At 40.6% G+C, this 17,729-nt stretch overlaps 1 protein-coding gene across 5 annotated transcripts in view; it reads right to left on the reverse strand.

Annotated features, from left to right (window-relative positions):
- Positions 1 to 1,884: 1,884 nt before the first annotated feature.
- Positions 1,885 to 17,729, reverse strand: part of ANKRD17 (ankyrin repeat domain 17) — a 94,655-nt gene continuing 78,810 nt past the window's right edge. For 4 of the 5 annotated variants that reach the window (XM_071807900.1, XM_065837365.2, XM_065837364.2 and 1 more), the window contains exons 24-34: positions 16,668 to 16,784; positions 14,317 to 14,488; positions 13,199 to 13,646; positions 12,637 to 12,792; positions 12,276 to 12,425; positions 10,128 to 11,782; positions 8,184 to 8,381; positions 6,822 to 7,070; positions 4,845 to 5,020; positions 4,341 to 4,505; positions 1,885 to 2,473 (exon numbers count right to left, since the gene is read on the reverse strand). In XM_071807900.1, coding sequence (XP_071664001.1) covers positions 2,414 to 2,473; positions 4,341 to 4,505; positions 4,845 to 5,020; positions 6,822 to 7,070; positions 8,184 to 8,381; positions 10,128 to 11,782; positions 12,276 to 12,425; positions 12,637 to 12,792; positions 13,199 to 13,646; positions 14,317 to 14,488; positions 16,668 to 16,784 — 3,546 coding nt within the window. In that variant the 3' untranslated portion in view covers positions 1,885 to 2,413. The remainder of the gene's footprint in view (positions 2,474 to 4,340; positions 4,506 to 4,844; positions 5,021 to 6,821; positions 7,071 to 8,183; positions 8,382 to 10,127; positions 11,783 to 12,275; positions 12,426 to 12,636; positions 12,793 to 13,198; positions 13,647 to 14,316; positions 14,489 to 16,667; positions 16,785 to 17,729) is intronic. The other variant, XM_065837366.2, reaches the window with a different exon arrangement.

A 17,729-nucleotide genomic window follows, 5' to 3' on the forward strand; every position in this document is an offset into this window, starting at 1 on the left:
GTCTCACCCCCTTCCCGCACATGCGCCGACTGCGCAGGCGGAGACGGTCCGCCCCGTGCCGGCCATGATAAGTGAGGGCAGGAAGGACCCAGCGGCTATTAGCAATTACCAATGCCTCATCAACAACGGGGTCACTGCGAAGAGCTGCAAATTGAGTCGGAGGTTGTGCCGTGCCTATGTCTACTTACCTCTTTTCCACAGCTCATAACAGTAGAGAAACTGCTTGGAGCACACACGCAACTGCTGGTTGCTGCACGGTGCTGCTGGCTTTTCAGCCTGAGTGATCCTCCATATGCACAGTCCCTCTCTCTTAAAAAAGTTTGTCTTAAAGACCTGTAAGGTCTCAGCAGAGTGTGTTCTTTTATTAATTTATTGGTCAAAAAGCATTACATGTGAAACACCAAAAAGTTGTTAAGGAGGGAAAAAATTGATCCTCATGCAGCCTGCCAAAAATCCCCAGGATCATTTTTAACATGCGCAATGCCACGAACATAGCATCCTGAAGGATGGCCCCTGGCTGCAGCTTGATTTTTCAAGTCAACAAAACAGGGGTAAGAAACCCCATTCCCAGATTCTGTTCTTCTGGCCCACAGAGTAGAGTGTTGTCATGATCCTACTGAGAACTATTGCTCAGTATTTATTTCCGAGTAAGAATGCAGGTCATCCTAAATTGAACTGAAGGGTTAAACAAAAAATCCTACTAGAGGGCTAAAAGGTCATACAGAAGCCTTAAAGGACACTCAGAGCAAGGTGCTAAAACAGAGTTTCAACCATTTTTCTTAGCAGTTCTTCAGTCTGGTATCCATTTTGCAACTATATAGATCTTTACACAATGTATTTCAGATGATCAGAGAGCTGGAAAAAAGAGCTTGCTTTCATTTAGAGCATCACCTGTATATGGACATCAGTATGCACAAACCTTCTGGACACCTTAGAAATGTCACATTATTAATAAGGAAGGAGGTTTCTTTGGACGAGTGGTTTTGTTTTGTTTTCTTCTGCCTTTCAAAGGAGTGCAACAATAAATACAAAATAGCACTTCCTCAATTCCAGCCTTAAAAGCAGACTGTTGAACTTACATGGGATTGTTTCTTCCCCAGATTGTTTCCCTCAGAATATACAACAGAAAGGTCAACTCCAAGCAACACAGCAAGGAAAAAAAACCAAGCTTTCCTCCACACAAAAAAAGCAGCAACAGTTCACACTGGCCCACACTGTCCTCCACAAAAATACATTAAACTTTTAGACAAACTGTATGGGGATCCTGAGCAGAGCTTTGTGTTACTGCTGACCAAGTCTGGCCTCACAGGATTCCTGAGGTGACTTCCTGTGACCGCTGTTCACCCCAAGCAACTGCAAGTGAAGAAGGTGACACCTACTGAAGGTGACTCAAAGCAAATTCTCACTTGGACTTTGCAAATTAAATCTTCACAGGACAGTGACCCAGTTCAAAGCAAGACACACTCTGCTAAACCTGCAAGTAGTCTTGAACTAACACCAAGTATGTATATGTAGAAAGGTCACTGTAAGGCAAAAAAAGGAACCAGCAAACAGAAGCTCTGGGAGCATTCATGGAACAGAACAGACCTTGCTGCATCAACCCAAGTGTAAGAATAATTTTTAATAGACGCTGCAGTGTGATACATTTACCACATTTACCAGGCAAGTAGGGGAGTTCCATGTGGAGACGACTCTCAATGTGCCAAAAGGCTATTTTCTCAAGCGCTTTTTGCTGAAAAGCCTTCCACAGAAGAAAAATGTAAACTCCTTGGATGTGGTTACAACTGATGTATGCCTTCTGAAAACAATCCAACAGCTATTTGGAAAAAGCCCTCTAATAATGCCCATTTCTTGTACTGTACTTAAATTACACAAGTAGAAAAGTTATGCTTATTAATAGTTTAATGTATGAAGGAAACATCCAGATTTCTGAATATGAAGGTACATATCTCACATTAATTTAAGTCTACATAAAGTAGAGCCTCTATACTGACATATTGAAATTTACTTTCTGCTTAGCCATTTGTTATGTAAACAATTGTACATTTATTTGCCATTCTAAAACTTCAGGATCATGTTTACATAATTTTGCTAAATTTCTGTGTTTGCTCAGAAGCAGTTTACAGTACTAAAACCAACCAGCCAAAGAACAGCTTCAACAGAAAGTTATGTCAGGGAAAAAAAAAAAAAGGAAAGGAAAGAATAAAGGCTAACTAAGTTGAAACGTATGATGGTGGGGAATGGGCAGTCACAATGTTCACAGAAAAAGGTCAGTTAGTAAGTTCTTCTGCAAAAAGCCTACACACTTCAGTCAAGCACATCAGTAGAATGATCTGGGAGCACATAAACTGTTTCGGCCATTTGTGGTTTCCTCTGCAAAAAAGGAATCTCAAGGCTAGCAAGTTGATCCCACTCAGCCAAGCTGGTTCATATGCACACTGTTCATGTGAGGTGTCCAGGTTCCAGTCCACACCTGAAAGAGAGAGCTTCATTTAACACTGTTCTCCGTGTGCTCAAAACAGTTCAGAAGTCAAACTGCAGCGCTGACAGTTTTCACTGCACTGAAGTAAAGCCCAGCATCAGACAACACTGCAATCAAACTACAGTGATTTACTTTCATCATTTGTGTTTTATCCTGCTATAATTCAGGTGAGAAAAGAGGGAAATTGGGTTTTCATCCTTCTGCCTATACTTGTTGTTCACCTCGGCCAAATGTTCCACCTTACTCTTCCTTTCTACTTAGTGAAAAAAAACCTTTCACCTGGCCCAACTGTTTTCCTTCAACAGTGAAACAAAAGCAATCAGTGCTATTTACACCCACCGGTTCCTCCACCACAGCAACACTGATCTAATATATTTTATAGTGTCTTACTGGAAAAATGCTTCCTTTTAGACACAGGGAAAAAGTACAGCCTCCTAACATGTCAGCTCTGACTTCAAGCAGACTTAACAGGACTCTGCATATGCACAAAATTGTTTGCAAGGACAGTGCCTCAAGACCTCCAGCTGTCAGACCAAGAGACTGACTTTCCCCTCTACCTTAGGAAGCTCACACAACTCTGATTTCCAGCATCTTGAATTATTTTCCTCCAATGCATAACACCGCCTTCAGCTCCAGGAAAACCCAAGGATAAGTAAAGTCTTTTCTGGTGGACAAAGTTCTCTCACTAAATCAGAAGTCACATCACAATGGTCACCAGCCACTTTAGAGCAGTACATGAACTCTGGCCAAAAAACAGACTGCTGCTTCTGCACACTTCTGGTCTGCCAGAGCTGGGAGCCCCTGCTTGCAGCCTGGATGATTCTGAAGCAAATTAAGTCCAGAAATATCTTATTAAATAACAGTATAACAAAAGCTCGCAGTGTAATTCAACATAAACACGGGTTATAACATAACAGCAGCTATGGATGACCCATTATAATATTGGTGGCTGGCCTGAATATGAACAAGAGGTTTAGGGGAACATAACCGCTGTACCTAAATTATATTTCATGGACAAGCCTATAACCCAGGCAAGATCAGAGCAGTGGACAGAAAAGCTGCTTACTCCCTTCCTATATTAACTCCCAATGTGAAGACCTCAGACCTTCCAGGGCCTAGCAACAACCCTTCAGACCTAATCACAGAATCATTTCAGTTGGAAGAGACCCTCAGGATCACTGAGTCCAACCATAACCTAATTCTAGCACATAACCATAACCTAATTCTAGTTCCTAAGAACCTCATCTATTTGTCTTTTAAACAGATGGCTACTCTTTTCCCTTTTTGGGATGGGAAAGCGTACCTTAAGGTCAGATAAATGGGCTTTTTCACACAGAAGCAAATCAATTGTGTTTTCCCACGTACAGAAATGCACAGACAGAAATCACAACCATTTAGAGTATAATAGACTATGTAAACCAATCTTTTGTATCTAGACTTGCCTGCAACACAATCAAACAAGCTGATCTACATTAATTAACCTGGTCTCTATTCTGATTAAATAGGCAGCTTCTCTGAGCTCAGCTGGGAAGAAAGCTTCCTAGTTCCCAAGGCCAAATATGTTCACAGCAGTACATATAGCACACTCCTTTAAACTATATTAACTCAGTGATGCTGATTTTTATTGGGTCAATTCACACTTATTTTTGGAGACGACTCACGTTTAGAAGTTGCCAGTAAGTGCACAAAGGACTTTGTGCTGTAATGAGTATGTGGGCTGTATTAGCTCCTTAGAGACATGACCAAAAGGAGCAACACTACCTGGTATTTTCCTACTTACTAACAGCTAGGATCTTATCTTCACCACATAGTTTCTTAAGTTAAAACAAAATTGTGAATATAAAAATGGAAATATTACCGTCTGAGGCCCATTATTTTCTGTGGAATTTGAAACCATCTTTATCAGCGAGTTCCAAGATGGGTCAGCAGCATGAGGCCCATTAAACATAGGGCCTCCAGTACCATCTGTGATGGGGGCTACAGGAGGAATCATTGCATTCCCATACACAGAAAAAGGCATACCCTGAGGAGAAAGAAAAAAAAAAAAAAGCAAGAATTAGTATGTATTCATAAACACTGCTACTATTGTACATATAAAAAGGGATTAATGTTAAAGAAATTATCAGTCTCAAAGCAGTAATGAAACACTAAGAAAAACCTTTCTATGCATGTATTTATTACATCAAGGACAAGTTATTTTTTATTAGATCTAGGCTTGAACAATACTCTGAGGGCCAGTTAGTGCTTAGCTTACACACACTCAACCACACAGGGAACGATACCTCCATGTTGTCCATTAGCCCCTGACACTGACAGGGAAATTGAGCAGTATCGTACATATCAAGTCCAAGAACGTCATTACCCCGACTTTTGGGAAGTCCATGTATCCTGCAGGAACTGGTTGATGGAATGTACCAGAAGGCGTTACAATTCCTGTGCTGTCTCTCTCCATGGCTTGGTGCGAGAACACCCCTGGATCAGACATGGGCCTGTGGATCATGTGGCTCCCCATTCCGCTGTGACACCAGTCCACTTTATCTAACACCACAGACAACACAGGAATAGCATTAAACCACCCCTTTTCCAGGATAAATGTTTACATTGTACCATTTCTAAAAGTGATATTTGCTCAGCTTACAGCTCTTGTGCATCCACCTGCATTAAAAACAGAGGTGCATGTAGATTGGAGAGCCATCAGAAATGGCACCTGTACTTAAGAGTAACACCTGAGCAAGGAGTTATGAACAGTTACATGCAACCAAAGCACCACCTCTACAATTTTCCTTCATTTGAAAGGGAAAGATGGCATTTGTGCTAACTTCTTCCTCCTCCAAAAACCTCAATTCCTTGCCCTTTTGGTGCTGTGAAAGAGGTATGTATGCTATGAAGGCTATTTGCTCTAATTCATTAGAATTCTTTCATGAATGAGCTAAGAGACAGAAGTACTTTTGAAAAGCAAAATCAGAAAATGATCAGCTAGAGCCATGTGTTCACGTTCTAATCACAGGAATTCATTAAAGGCAGCTTGGTATGTAAGCAAATTAGTATGGGGATGACAATCAGAGAAGGAATACAGAAACATTTATTAAGCCATCCCAATACTCAACAAGAGCCAATCCATTCCGAACCGCAAAACAACAAAACCTTGAAGTAAAAAGAAAGCAGCATTACAAAAGCAAAGCAAAGACAAAGCACAACTTTTATACCTAGACCATGCACATAAAAATACTGAATTTCTAAAGCCTTCAAGATGAATGGCTGCTCACTACACAGATGGAAGAAGATGAAGAAGAGGGAGGAAGATGGGGGGAGGACGAAGGGGGAAGAGGGAGGAGAAAGAAAAAACAACTGTTAGAGGAATTAAAACCAGCTTTGGATACATGTTATCTATTTTGTATTTAGGGAAGCAAAACCAAGACAATATACTCATTGCACGCAAAGCATGTGCACAGTCTACTAAACCCCTAAGCTGTTTGGACTCCTCAGAGAAGCAGTGGAACAGGTTGTTCAAAGAAGTTTAGCAGTTTTAATCCTCGAAAGCTTTCAATAGCAGATAGGTTCAGACCCTCAGCAAGCCCATCTGACCTCATAGCAAATTTTACTTTGTGCAGGAGATTGAGATAACCTCCAGAGGTACGATCCAGCATCATCTCAGGATTCCCTCCCCTCCTCATCTCAAGCAAACAAAATACCACATAAAAAACAACCCCCAAAAACCAACTTGAAACAAATTCAGCAATCTCCTATAAAGTGCATCCAAAACTTCCGAAGTGTTTGCTGAGAAGTGCTGTCCCATCAAATAACGAAAGTTTTCCATGAGTTCTTAAATATTGAATTCTACAGGAGAGCCGAGAGTCTTGCATTAGTAAAATGCACATGGCATAACTTGAAAGAACAAGACTCACATATTGAATACCACCAATTCAGGAAAACAAATATTATTATTCTCATGACAAAAGGTTGCATTTTGGCTATGAACTAAAAGATTAAATACTTTCGTACAATAGCATCTGTTTATCAACAAAAAGAAAATACACATCACATGATCCTCACTCAGTTCTTCCATGTAAACCCTATGGTTTCATTTTCCCTGTTATTTCTTGCTTTGAGTAACAAATGTTCACAGCCAGGACCTCTGAGGTTTTCTGAGACCTTGTTCAAACACAATTAAGTGGACTGGAGGGCAAACACAAGTGAGTGCTACAACTCCTTCAGAAAAAGCACTCCTTTATTTTAAGGCACTCACTTCTACATCATCCTTCGGCTCCAAAGGCAAGTTATGAAAACACAATATTATTGGTTATCTGCAAGCACAGAGACACCTATTAGCACTACATACCTTGACTGCCACCTATACCTTCGAAGGACCAGATACCACTATGTCCCACTGGAGCAGCTAAGTTGCTCCCAATAACAGATGGAGTAGAACTTCCAGTTTGTCTAATACGTGCAGACCGTTCAGTCCCAATAGGAACAGGAACTTTTCTGTCCTGTGAAACATTACTAGATTTTTCTGATCCCAAGGACACTGCTGAAGGGGTGGGAGATGTTGCTCTTACTCCAGAAGACACCGACTGAGCAGGAGATTCTGCAAGAAAAGCAGTGAGAACACTTAGTAATAACAGCCAGATCATCTCAAGTCACCATAAACCTATCCTTTAGTATCAAGACATGCATCAAACAAGTCAAAATGGGGGGTTTGTTAGTGCCAGATTGCTACAGAAAACATTTCAAGATAATTTAGCAGTTTTACTTTCATATCAGAGACATTCACCATCAATTTAGTCTCTCAGATAATTATTACCATGCCCTGCCAGCTCAGCTACTTGACATACACTGCAGCTGATCACAACAGAAAATTCAAAATATTAACTGTTACTTCATATTAGCAACAGAGGGTTTAAGAAGTATATCCAAAAGCATCACTGCAACAGTCCCATGTTGTTGTTTGGCTGGTGTTTGTTTGTTTGTTTGTTGTTTTGATTTTGTTTGGGGTTGTTTGTTTATCTTTTTAATTTACTTTATTATATACATATTTTTTAAAAATCTTGTTTCATTCTCTGTGGGCTTTTTTCACTTGTTTAGTATTATCCTTGCCAGGAAAACCAACTAACTTGTTCCCTGAATAAGCCACCACTCAACAGCTTATTTTTTTTCTGTCCAAAGAACCATGTAGATGAAACTGCAGGGGCCAACCATGGAGGACGGTACAAGAACTTGCCTTAAGTATCTTCTGCTGGAATACATTACACAGTTCTGTTTTAAGAATGTCAGAAACACTAACCAATCGCCACAACAAAGCTAATTGTAGTAAAAGATCATTACATAGTTTACACAACTCACACTTGGAGTATTACCTTCACAAACCAAAATCCAACATTTCAGTCACCTTGTAAGGTGACTAAAAGAATATCATGTACTTTAACAGTCCAAAGTTAATTACAACAAGAATAAGGATCTCCCAAGTAGCACAACAAAACCATAACTGTTTAAAAAAAGAAAAAAAGCACACTAGAGATCAGAACTTCCACAGCAAAATTTTATGTCAAAAAACTGTGACTGCATAAAGGTTTAACACATATCTAAACCTCTGAAGTTAAAAAATAGCCTAACTAGTAAAGCCCATCTAAAACAGGCAGTACATGAGTCCACTTGAGTTGTACAACTGTTCTCAACTAGTTTCCCACTGACTAGAACTCACCATTTGATGCTGATGAACATGGAGGCAATAAACTAAGTGGGGAAAAATGCTGTCTGCTAAAATTAGCAGCTGCAGGTGCTCCACCAAGAGGTGTCCCAGGTGCATATATCTGACCTCCTGAAAGGTTTGAAGCAAAATTACCCAAGTGTGTAGAAGAAGGTGTTACAGAAGCATAGGGTGAATCCATACTGACAATACCTGTGAGAGAAATTGGAATAAGTGACTTCTCTGTAAAGAGGTGTCCCATAAAGAAGGAAAACTAATCAAATCAATTTTTGTTAGGTTGGGTTTTTTCATTTTTTAGCTTTGTGTTTTTTCTTGTTGCTTTTTTTTTTTTTTAAAAATGACATAAGCAACATTCTTGATCTATGTATCATGCAGGTACCTTGAATGGAAATCAATTAAGGGAATTCAGTACATTTTCTGATGTAACTGGACATTGGAAAGTAACAGAATTAATGAGTAACATTTTATTAACCTGTTATTTAAATTTTGCAGGTATAGTAAGTACGATTTTTGTACCAAGAACAGTGGAAATAATATTAAAGATTTGAATACTTTCTCCATTTGTTATTTATTTTACAGGAGAATAATCTCTATATACACAATCCACAGTTAAGTGTTTTTTTTCCAACGATGGACCCATTTGCTTTAGAAAATTATATTTCATTAAGACCAACTGGCTTAATAAAATACCCCCTTAATATTCTCCTCAGTGAATAAGTGAAAAAATAAAATCTTAAAATATTAAGTTCCAAAACTGTTACAGAAGCTTGCTACCACCCAACTGCTGCGGCATTTGCATCTTTCTCCTATTCATAAAGCTAAAGACAGAAGATTTACAACCAACCCTTAACCAGTGACAGACAGAAGAATCAAACAGCACCTGCCTCCTCTGCATTGTTCTTTATCAAGACACAACCTTTTTTTTTTTTGTGAAGTTTTTTGGGCTCTCGGGCTACTTTCCTATGGACTTATGTAACTCTTCCTGATGCTATGGACATATCGAACTTAATTTATTGTATTTGCAGCTTTCCAAAAGAAAAATTGCTGATACAACAGCAGGACCACGGTAGAGCACTGCTTTTACTCGGGAACCAACAAGTATATGCAAGTGATACACAGTGTCCAAGTGTGCAAATGTCAAAATGCTAACAAGTATATTAAGTTGGCAAAACTCATGGAGGTTGCCTCTAATGCCTCAACACCATGTTGTTCACAAAATATAGAAAATTTTACATTTACAAAATCTGTTACATCTCCACATTCATAAGCAACTTCATAAACAACTCACAGGTCCTACTGAAACAGGCAGAGATAGTACAAATTGTGTGTCCTTTCCGGAGGCTACAGAAAAGTTCTGTGACAACTCCTTGGCCTCAGCTTGCACAGCAGGCTAAACATCTCACTACAAATTTCACCAAGTCAAATTAACCTTATTTAATTTAGTATTTAAGAGAACACACATGTCTCTCAATGAATACACATCAAAACACAAAGTTTTGTCTAAACCTAACGTTTGGAAGAGGTTGTGTATTTTTCTGCAGTCTAAGGACAAAAAGCATGTTATCACCAACTAGAGTAGTTACTAGCTGGTGGTGGGGAAGGGAGGTGGAAACAACACTGAAATGTTTTATTATTCAGCTGTGACAGAATAATAGAGTGGCATGGCATAAAAGAATGTCTCAGCTCAACTTTCATCAAATTTATCAGCTGCAAAATAGCAATTAGATTCAACAGGTGGAACTTTAAAACAAAGATGAACTAACTTTGCTTACAGAAACAACAATAAGCTATGCAACAGCACCCTTTCTTTGCAGGTGAGGCAGCAATTTACTACAAACTACCACAACAGCTGACAGAAACTGTTATGCATTCAAAACGAAAACACATAGCAGTTTAGTTAAACGTTTATTAAAGTATGAACACAAAACACAGACTTACCTGAGGGACCTGGAGGTGGCCTCTGTAATGGCGGCCTAAAACCTGGGGCTTTGGAAGTATCAGACTGATGTAAAGGATCTGAATTTGGCAAAAATGAAGACTTTCCTGATAGCATAGACTCTGGTGTTGTCTGAGATGAAACTACAGAACCACCCCAGAAGGCATGAGCAGATGAAGGACTGTTTTCAAACAATGTACTGAAGGGCCCAAATGGTAAAGTAGCACTGAAATTGTTACCCACAGACTTGTTTGCTGGATGGGCTGAATTATGAGAAGCACTTTGTGTACTTAAGGTAGAAGGAAGCTGCACTGAAGAAGGAACACTGTGGGGCCTTTTGATGTGATTAACATTGAGGACTGCGACAGAAGCATTTTGCACATGAGCTGGAGTCTTATGGACACTGCTGGTTCCGTGGACAGGTGGTTTGATGGCTGGGGTTTCCATCTTAGCTGCAGGCTGAGAAGACCCTACTGATGTCTGAGACATGGGATAGGTCATCGGGGCATTTGTTGGACCTGCCACAGGAGCAGATGAGCTTGTCACTGCTAAATTTGGAGGCACAACCATTCGAGGATCTGGTGTAGGAACCTGAGGTTGCTGAAGAGGGGCTCTTGCCTCTTGCAGAGGAGCTCCAGGAGGCTGCTGCTGAACAGGGTGCACAGATGAGCTGCTGGTACCAGAACTGGGCTGCCTACTGCTGGTTGAGCTGCTCATTTCCACTGCTGGTGGACTACCCACTTCTGGATCAGACGAAGGTGCACCTTTATTTGGAGAGGTTGCTGTGCAGTCAGAAGGACTGTTTCTGGAAACACCTGTCGGCTGTGCAGGAGGAGAAGGAGACGATGGGGAAGATGCAGGGTAGTGTTCTTTGGCAGTAGGAACTGGATACGTGGCATTCGTAGGTGCTGTACTTGTGTTACTCGGTGTTGTTGTCACCATGGTCGTTGTGGCATTTGATGTCTTCACAACTGTGACAAAAAGCTGTCTTTTGACTGAAGGTGAACTTGGACTGCCATTTGCAGAAGAACCAGGCACAGTAGAAGCTACTGAACTTGTACTCGTTGTAGCTGTTGGACTAGTTGTCAAAGAACTTGCTGAATTCACCTGAGAACCGCTGCTGTTCTGACTGTTATGGCGAGGCATCACATGAGGTTTAGGTGAGTTGGCAGCTCTTGCAGGGCTCAATGGCCGAACAGGAAACGGACCCCATGTGGACTGAGCTGGTGGGAAAGTACCTCCAAAGTGTGTCATGGGCAACCGAGGTGGACGGATTTGCTGGAAAGTCTGAGCAGCAAGTAAAGCATGTGCAAACTGCGGAGGAGGATATGCTAATGGAAGAGAAACTTGGAAGCCAGGCCGCACATTATTCACTGGGTTCTTAATGGTTTTGTGAGTGGATGCAGAAGAAATTGTAGGCACAGTGAGTGCAGAGGCAGTCTGAGATGTTGACGAAGCAGCTACAGTGGTCACTTTGAGGCCCACGAGAGAACTGTTAGCAGCTGTAGAGGCAGCAGGTGTTGACAACCCTATTTTGGAGTTTGCAGCTGAACTTTTCAAGCGGTTCTTTGGAATAAGTTCATCGATTTCCTTATCTGGATCTTTTATCAGAGCATTGATCAACTGCGTGGCCTGTCTTGTTGATTCCGTGCCACCCCTACAAATGGAAGGGAAAAACAAAAGCGCATCTAAAGAATTTACATTACAGCAAAGTATCTCAAACATCCACTGTGTTAACATGACAGAAGGAAGGTTAGATCCTATCTGAAAACTGCACTGGGCATGTTCTTACAGATGATTTAAGATCAAGTCGAGGAGCCTAACCCCCCCGAAACCCAAGTGGTTACGAAGTCTGCTTCCCTATATACACCTATATATTTAGACCAATCTAGACAAGTTTAAAAGGAGTCCCACGTTTATGCCTCCTCCACTTTATCTCACAAGTCGTCTTTTGTAGAAACACGATGGTACCAACTGGCAGCTGTTCTCTGTTTCCCCATCCCATTTGTGTCCCCTGCCTCAAAGAACTGACTGTCTCAAAGCCATATTGCAAAAGATAAGGAGGTCAAGCCTTTTCATTTTTCTACACAGAAGCATGTGCTACAATGAAAAAATCCTCGCAGAATATGCAAATCAAGAGGCCTGCTTACCTTATAGTTATTATTCTATCACCAGTTTTGTCCTTCTGTTTGTCAATGTCTATGTGCGCTCCGGTGCACTCACGTATTGCATTGATGTTACATCCTCCTCTGCCAATGACTCTGGAAATTACGGTTGATGGAACAGAAACCTTCTTGGATCTATACAAAAAGCAAACAACATGAACAATGGCATGAAGCTGGTTAGTCAAAACAACTATATAAAGACTCAACCCATGTAGCAGCAGTTTTATGAAACACATTAAGTCTACTAGAAATAAACACATTCAGTAATCTCACAGAGGGCTACACTAGACAAAACATTTTGAAAAATGACATGAACCAAAGGGAGTCAGAGGAATGTCTTGCTCACCTTCTCACAACTTCCTTCCATCCTTCTTCCCTTTTCTGACCACGTTTAGGACTGGCAATGGTGAGTTTTCCATTTGGAGAAGAAAGGGGAGAAGGACCAGATTTTGTGGAAGTAGACAAGGAATTACTCGTCACTTCACTAATAACTTCAGACAACCTTTAAAAGAAACCAAGTGCTGTTAATATGCAGTCACCAAAAAAAAAAAAAATATCATCAAGAAGGCTGACTTGCATTTTGCTCATTATTCATTGCCCACCTACCCATTTTCTCTTTTAGTACAAAAGCAGTATTATTAAGAAGCTACTTGAATTTAAACGCTTACATCTCAAAACACCCCAACAATTCTCCAATTCCATATTTGTAATGAAGGTTCTTGCTTCAGAACCTACTAAGTTCAAATTCATACTGCAACAATATTTATACAAACTACAGCAGGGACACGTTGCCTCATCCACTTCCTAATAACTGATTTAAGAACACATGTCCATGACGACAAGGGTGCAATTTTCAAACAAAGGGCAACGACCATCTTGAAATTGTATGCATGGTCACAGGAACTTACTTTACAGATGATTTGCCAGTAACTGCTTTTCTCTCATCCTTTGGACAAGTGACAAGAACTGATGGTTGCTTTTTGTTGCTCTGTGTGTTAGGAACAGCTGTGGAAGAATGATTGTCACTTTTGTGGCTGCTGTTGCTATTGCTGCTTTCATCACTACAGCTGGAAATCCTCATATTGTCACTATCACCACTTTCACTAGTACTGCTGCTCTTGGATTCACCATTCACTTTTTCTGGTTGGCTATAGGAAATTGGAAGTTGATCATCAAATATAATCTGAACATTATCAGGGGTTACTTTGTTTTTCCTGTTTTTCCTTTTGGAACTTGTTGTGGTGATGGTATTATTCCTCTTCCCATGGGAACCTGCTAAAGTTGTCCAAGTTGCAGATATACCAATGGTGGTTGTAGTGGTAGCACTCGGAGGCTCTGTTGGGACCTCAGGATCATCTGATGGAAGAGTAAAAAAAAAAAAAAAAAAAGTAGTACTAATTTAGCTGTAAAACTATTACACACATCATATCCCATAGAGCCTCTCCCCCTTGTTTATGCTAGCTCATAAAATTTCCCTAACATGGAACAAATGCAGCAGCAATTTAACAAATGTGAAACTGAATTCAGGGAAAGACAGAGACGCAAACAATTAACAAGCACACAAACCAACAACAAAAAAGCCCACTTCTTCCCTGTCTTTCAGAATGGCAGAGGCAACACAGTGAAAACCATTTCACAGTACACATATGAAACTCATTGCCACAAGATACAAAAGAGCCAGGTTTCAATGGATAAGACAATGATAGATATTTGCAACTTCCATGTTGCCATTTTTTTCATCTGGTTTTAAGTATTGGGACCTGGAAGCAAAACAAGCTGATACTACCCCCATTGTAAAGTTAACCTGAACCTCTCACTGGAGCTGATGTTAGCAGCTCCAAGTCACAGCAAGACACCAAAAAAGTCACCACTCTGATCTACAGGCTTAATAGAAAACATAAATAAAAGGAATGCTCAGCAGACCATAAGAAAGGCTGCATTCCAGTTTTGATAAGAAAAGACATTTTTAATACTAGGAGTAAAATCAAGGCCATGTTGCAAAAATAAGGCAAATATTTTCAAGTACCTTCTGCTTTTAGCTTCTCTTTCTCCTGAGCAGCTTGAAGTTCAAAATTCTCTTTATTTTTTGCTTCTATTTCTTCCAGTTTTCGTCTTTGCTCTTCTTTTTTCTTCCTCCTCTTCTCTTTTCTTTTCTCTCTTTTGGCAGCCAAAGCCAGTCTCCTGCTTTCTTCCCTTAGCTACAAAGTCAGGCACACAGAATAGGATTACAATATGTCCCATGCATTTCAAGAAATTCAGCTAAATTCTCTATGATCCGTATTTTTATGTATTTCACGGAATGTCAGGAATTGGAAGGGACCTCAAAAGATCATCTAGTTCAATCCCCCTGCCAGAGCAGGAACACCTAGATGAGGTTACACAGGAAGGTGTCCAGGTGGGTTTTGAATGACTCCAGAGAAGGAGACTCCACAACCTCCCTGGGCAGCCTGTTCCAGTGCTCTGCTACCCTCACTGAGAAGAAGTTTCTTCTCATATTTAAGTGGAACATCCTATGTTCCAGTTCGCACCCACTGCCCCTTGTCCTATCATGGGTTGTCACCGAGAAGAGCCTGGTTTCATCCTCGTGATACTCACCCTTTATATATTTATAAACATTAATGAGGTCACCCCTCAGTCTCTCCTCCAAGCTAAAGAGACCCAGCTCCCTCAGCTTTTCCTCCTAAGTGAGATACTCCACTCCCTTCACCATCTTTGTGGCTCTGCGCTGGACCCTCTCCTTCTTGAACTGAGGGGCCCAGAACTGGACATGATATTCCAGATGTGGTCTCACCAGGGGAGAGTAGAGGGGAAGGAGAACCTCTCTCGACCTACTAACCACCCCCCTTCTAATACATCCCAGGATGCCATTGGCTTTCTTGGCCACAAGGGCACAAGTGTTGGCTCATGGCCATCCTGCTGTCCACCAAGACCCCCAGGTCCCTCTCCCCTACACTGCTCTCTAATAGGTCATTCCCCAGCTTATACTGGAACCCGGAGTTGTTCTTGCCCAGATGCAAGACTCTATACGTGCCCTTGTTATATTTAATTACATTTTTCCCCGCCCAACTCTCCAGCCTGTCCAGGTCTCGCTGGATGGCAGCACAGCCTTATGGCATGTCAACCACTGCTCCCAGCTTGGTGTCATCAGCAAACTTGCTGACAGAGCACTCTAGTCCCTCATCGAAGTAACTGATGAATATATTGAATAACACTGGTCCCAGTACTGACCCTTGAGGTACTCCACTAGATACAGGCCTCCAACTAGACACTGTTCCATTGACCACAACTCTCTGGCTTCTTTCCTTCAGCCAGTTCACAGTCCACCTCACTACCCAATCATCCAGACCGCACTTGCTCAGTTTAGCTGTGAGGATGCTGTGGGAGACTGTGTCAAATGCTTTACTGAAATCAAGATAGACCTTATCCACTGCTTTACCATCATCTATCCACCTGGTTATGTCCTCATAAAAGGCTATGAAGTTGGTCAAGCATGACTTCCCCTTGGTGAAGTCATTCTGACTGCCCCTAGTGACCCTCTTATCCTTGATACACCTTGACATGGCTCCAAGGTTAAGTTGTTCCATAATCTTTCCAGGGATGGAGGTGAGGGTGACAGATCTATAGTTACCCGGATCCTCCTTCTTGCCCTTTTTGAAGACTGAAGTGACATTTGCTTTCCTCCAGTCCTCAGGCACTTCTCCCATCCCCCATGACTTCAGATTGTTCACTCATGTTAAGAGAAGGTTAGTGTAGAATCATAGGGCAGATACCATACAAAATTAAGTCAGAATTTTCCAAGATGTATTTTCAGGATTCTTCATGTAATGTTGTATGTCTCAGCAGTACACTCCAAACACCACCAATCTCCCTTTCGAAGATCAGAACATGAAAGAATTTCAGCTATCTTTAATAAAAGGTACGTGCTTGTTTGACACTATAGTCGCCCTTTGATTTTTCCATTACACTTCTACTACAGTACTATGGTTTCTATTAAAATTATTAGTACTTTTTTTATATTTAAGACACAAAACATGGTTTAGACATGAAATCCATACCTACAGGACTAGAAAATGCCTGTCTATAATACACTTGACTAAAAAAATTCTACTCAGAATTCCTTTTTTTTTGGTACAATATTACTCCAAAAAGGAAATAGTTACATTGGAGTTTCTTGATCCAATTTATCTGAGTAACAGTCCAAAAGCAAAGTTCAAAGATTACCTGAACAACCAGATGTTCAGTTCTAGACACCCAAATACTGATAATTACACATATTCCTATACTTTATTAGGCACTTTCACAGATCTTATCTTGAAGGAACATGAAATCGGAATTTTATCAAATAAACATTCAAAAATCCAAGCTCTTTCAACTTGCCTTCTCCAAGTCCAATTCCTCTAAAAGAATGCTTGCATTTTTGTTGGCTTCAGCAGCCTGTCTATCTTTGGCTTGAACAATGGATTCCATACAGAGGTGGCACTTCTTCAGCATCTCCTAAAATTATAAAGTATGACAACCTACTGTTTGAAAAAGTAAGACTGCATGTGTTTGAATATATGCTCTGAAGCTTACACTTGTAGTGTCATGACTGTTGCACTACTTGCATGGGAGAGTTTAAGGGATAATTTAAAATTCCTTCCAGTAAGTTTCTCTTTAAACACAACCTTGCAAAATGGTCACAGGTATGACATGCAATCAATAATCTATGTCACAGTGTGCTACAAACAGTACAAAGGCTGTTTATAACCAATGCCTTTTATAAAGACAAACATATTTTATGAAATAAAAGGGGAAAAGTCTGAAAGGTAAAGCAATGGCAGAAATAAAAATATCATAAAGTTTACTTTTTTTTTTAAAACACTTTGGAAATACTTTAGTATTTTAGTACTACTCACAAACCTATACTGGTTGCATAGCAGTAAAAATGTTCAAATGCATAGGTTGCCTAGCATCATGGAAGCAGGCAGTGGTTCCAGTCACTGGCAATAAAACACATGCTAATTTAAATACTAGCACTCCTTCAGTCTCAACATGCCCATCAGAAGTTGACCCCCAGAAAGAAGAAAAGTCAGTTGCAGCCCAGAGAACTGGGAAAAAGATAGAGGCATCACACCCATATTTCTGCACCAGCTGCTCTTCCCATTTCTCCCACTACAAGAGTTTTTGCCCTGTTCATCTGAACTGAAGGTGAAAAAATACAGGAGAATTTCCACAGGGAAAAGCAGCACTCCACTTAATAAGCTACAATAAATTAGTTTGCCATCAAGTTTGTTTTCTGTCTTCATCCTAGTACAAACTTTTTTTATTAGACTGTGAATCTTCACACTTAAGCTTACATGCGTTCTTAGCAGTTCATTCTGTTACCTGTACCTCACTGCCAAAGCCATCATAAATGCAGTACAAATGTACTCAACAGGGAGGAATGCAAAGCTGAGATAA

The sequence above is a fragment of the Patagioenas fasciata genome, chromosome 4, assembly GCF_037038585.1.
Source record: "Patagioenas fasciata isolate bPatFas1 chromosome 4, bPatFas1.hap1, whole genome shotgun sequence".
Classification (NCBI taxonomy): domain Eukaryota; kingdom Metazoa; phylum Chordata; class Aves; order Columbiformes; family Columbidae; genus Patagioenas; species Patagioenas fasciata.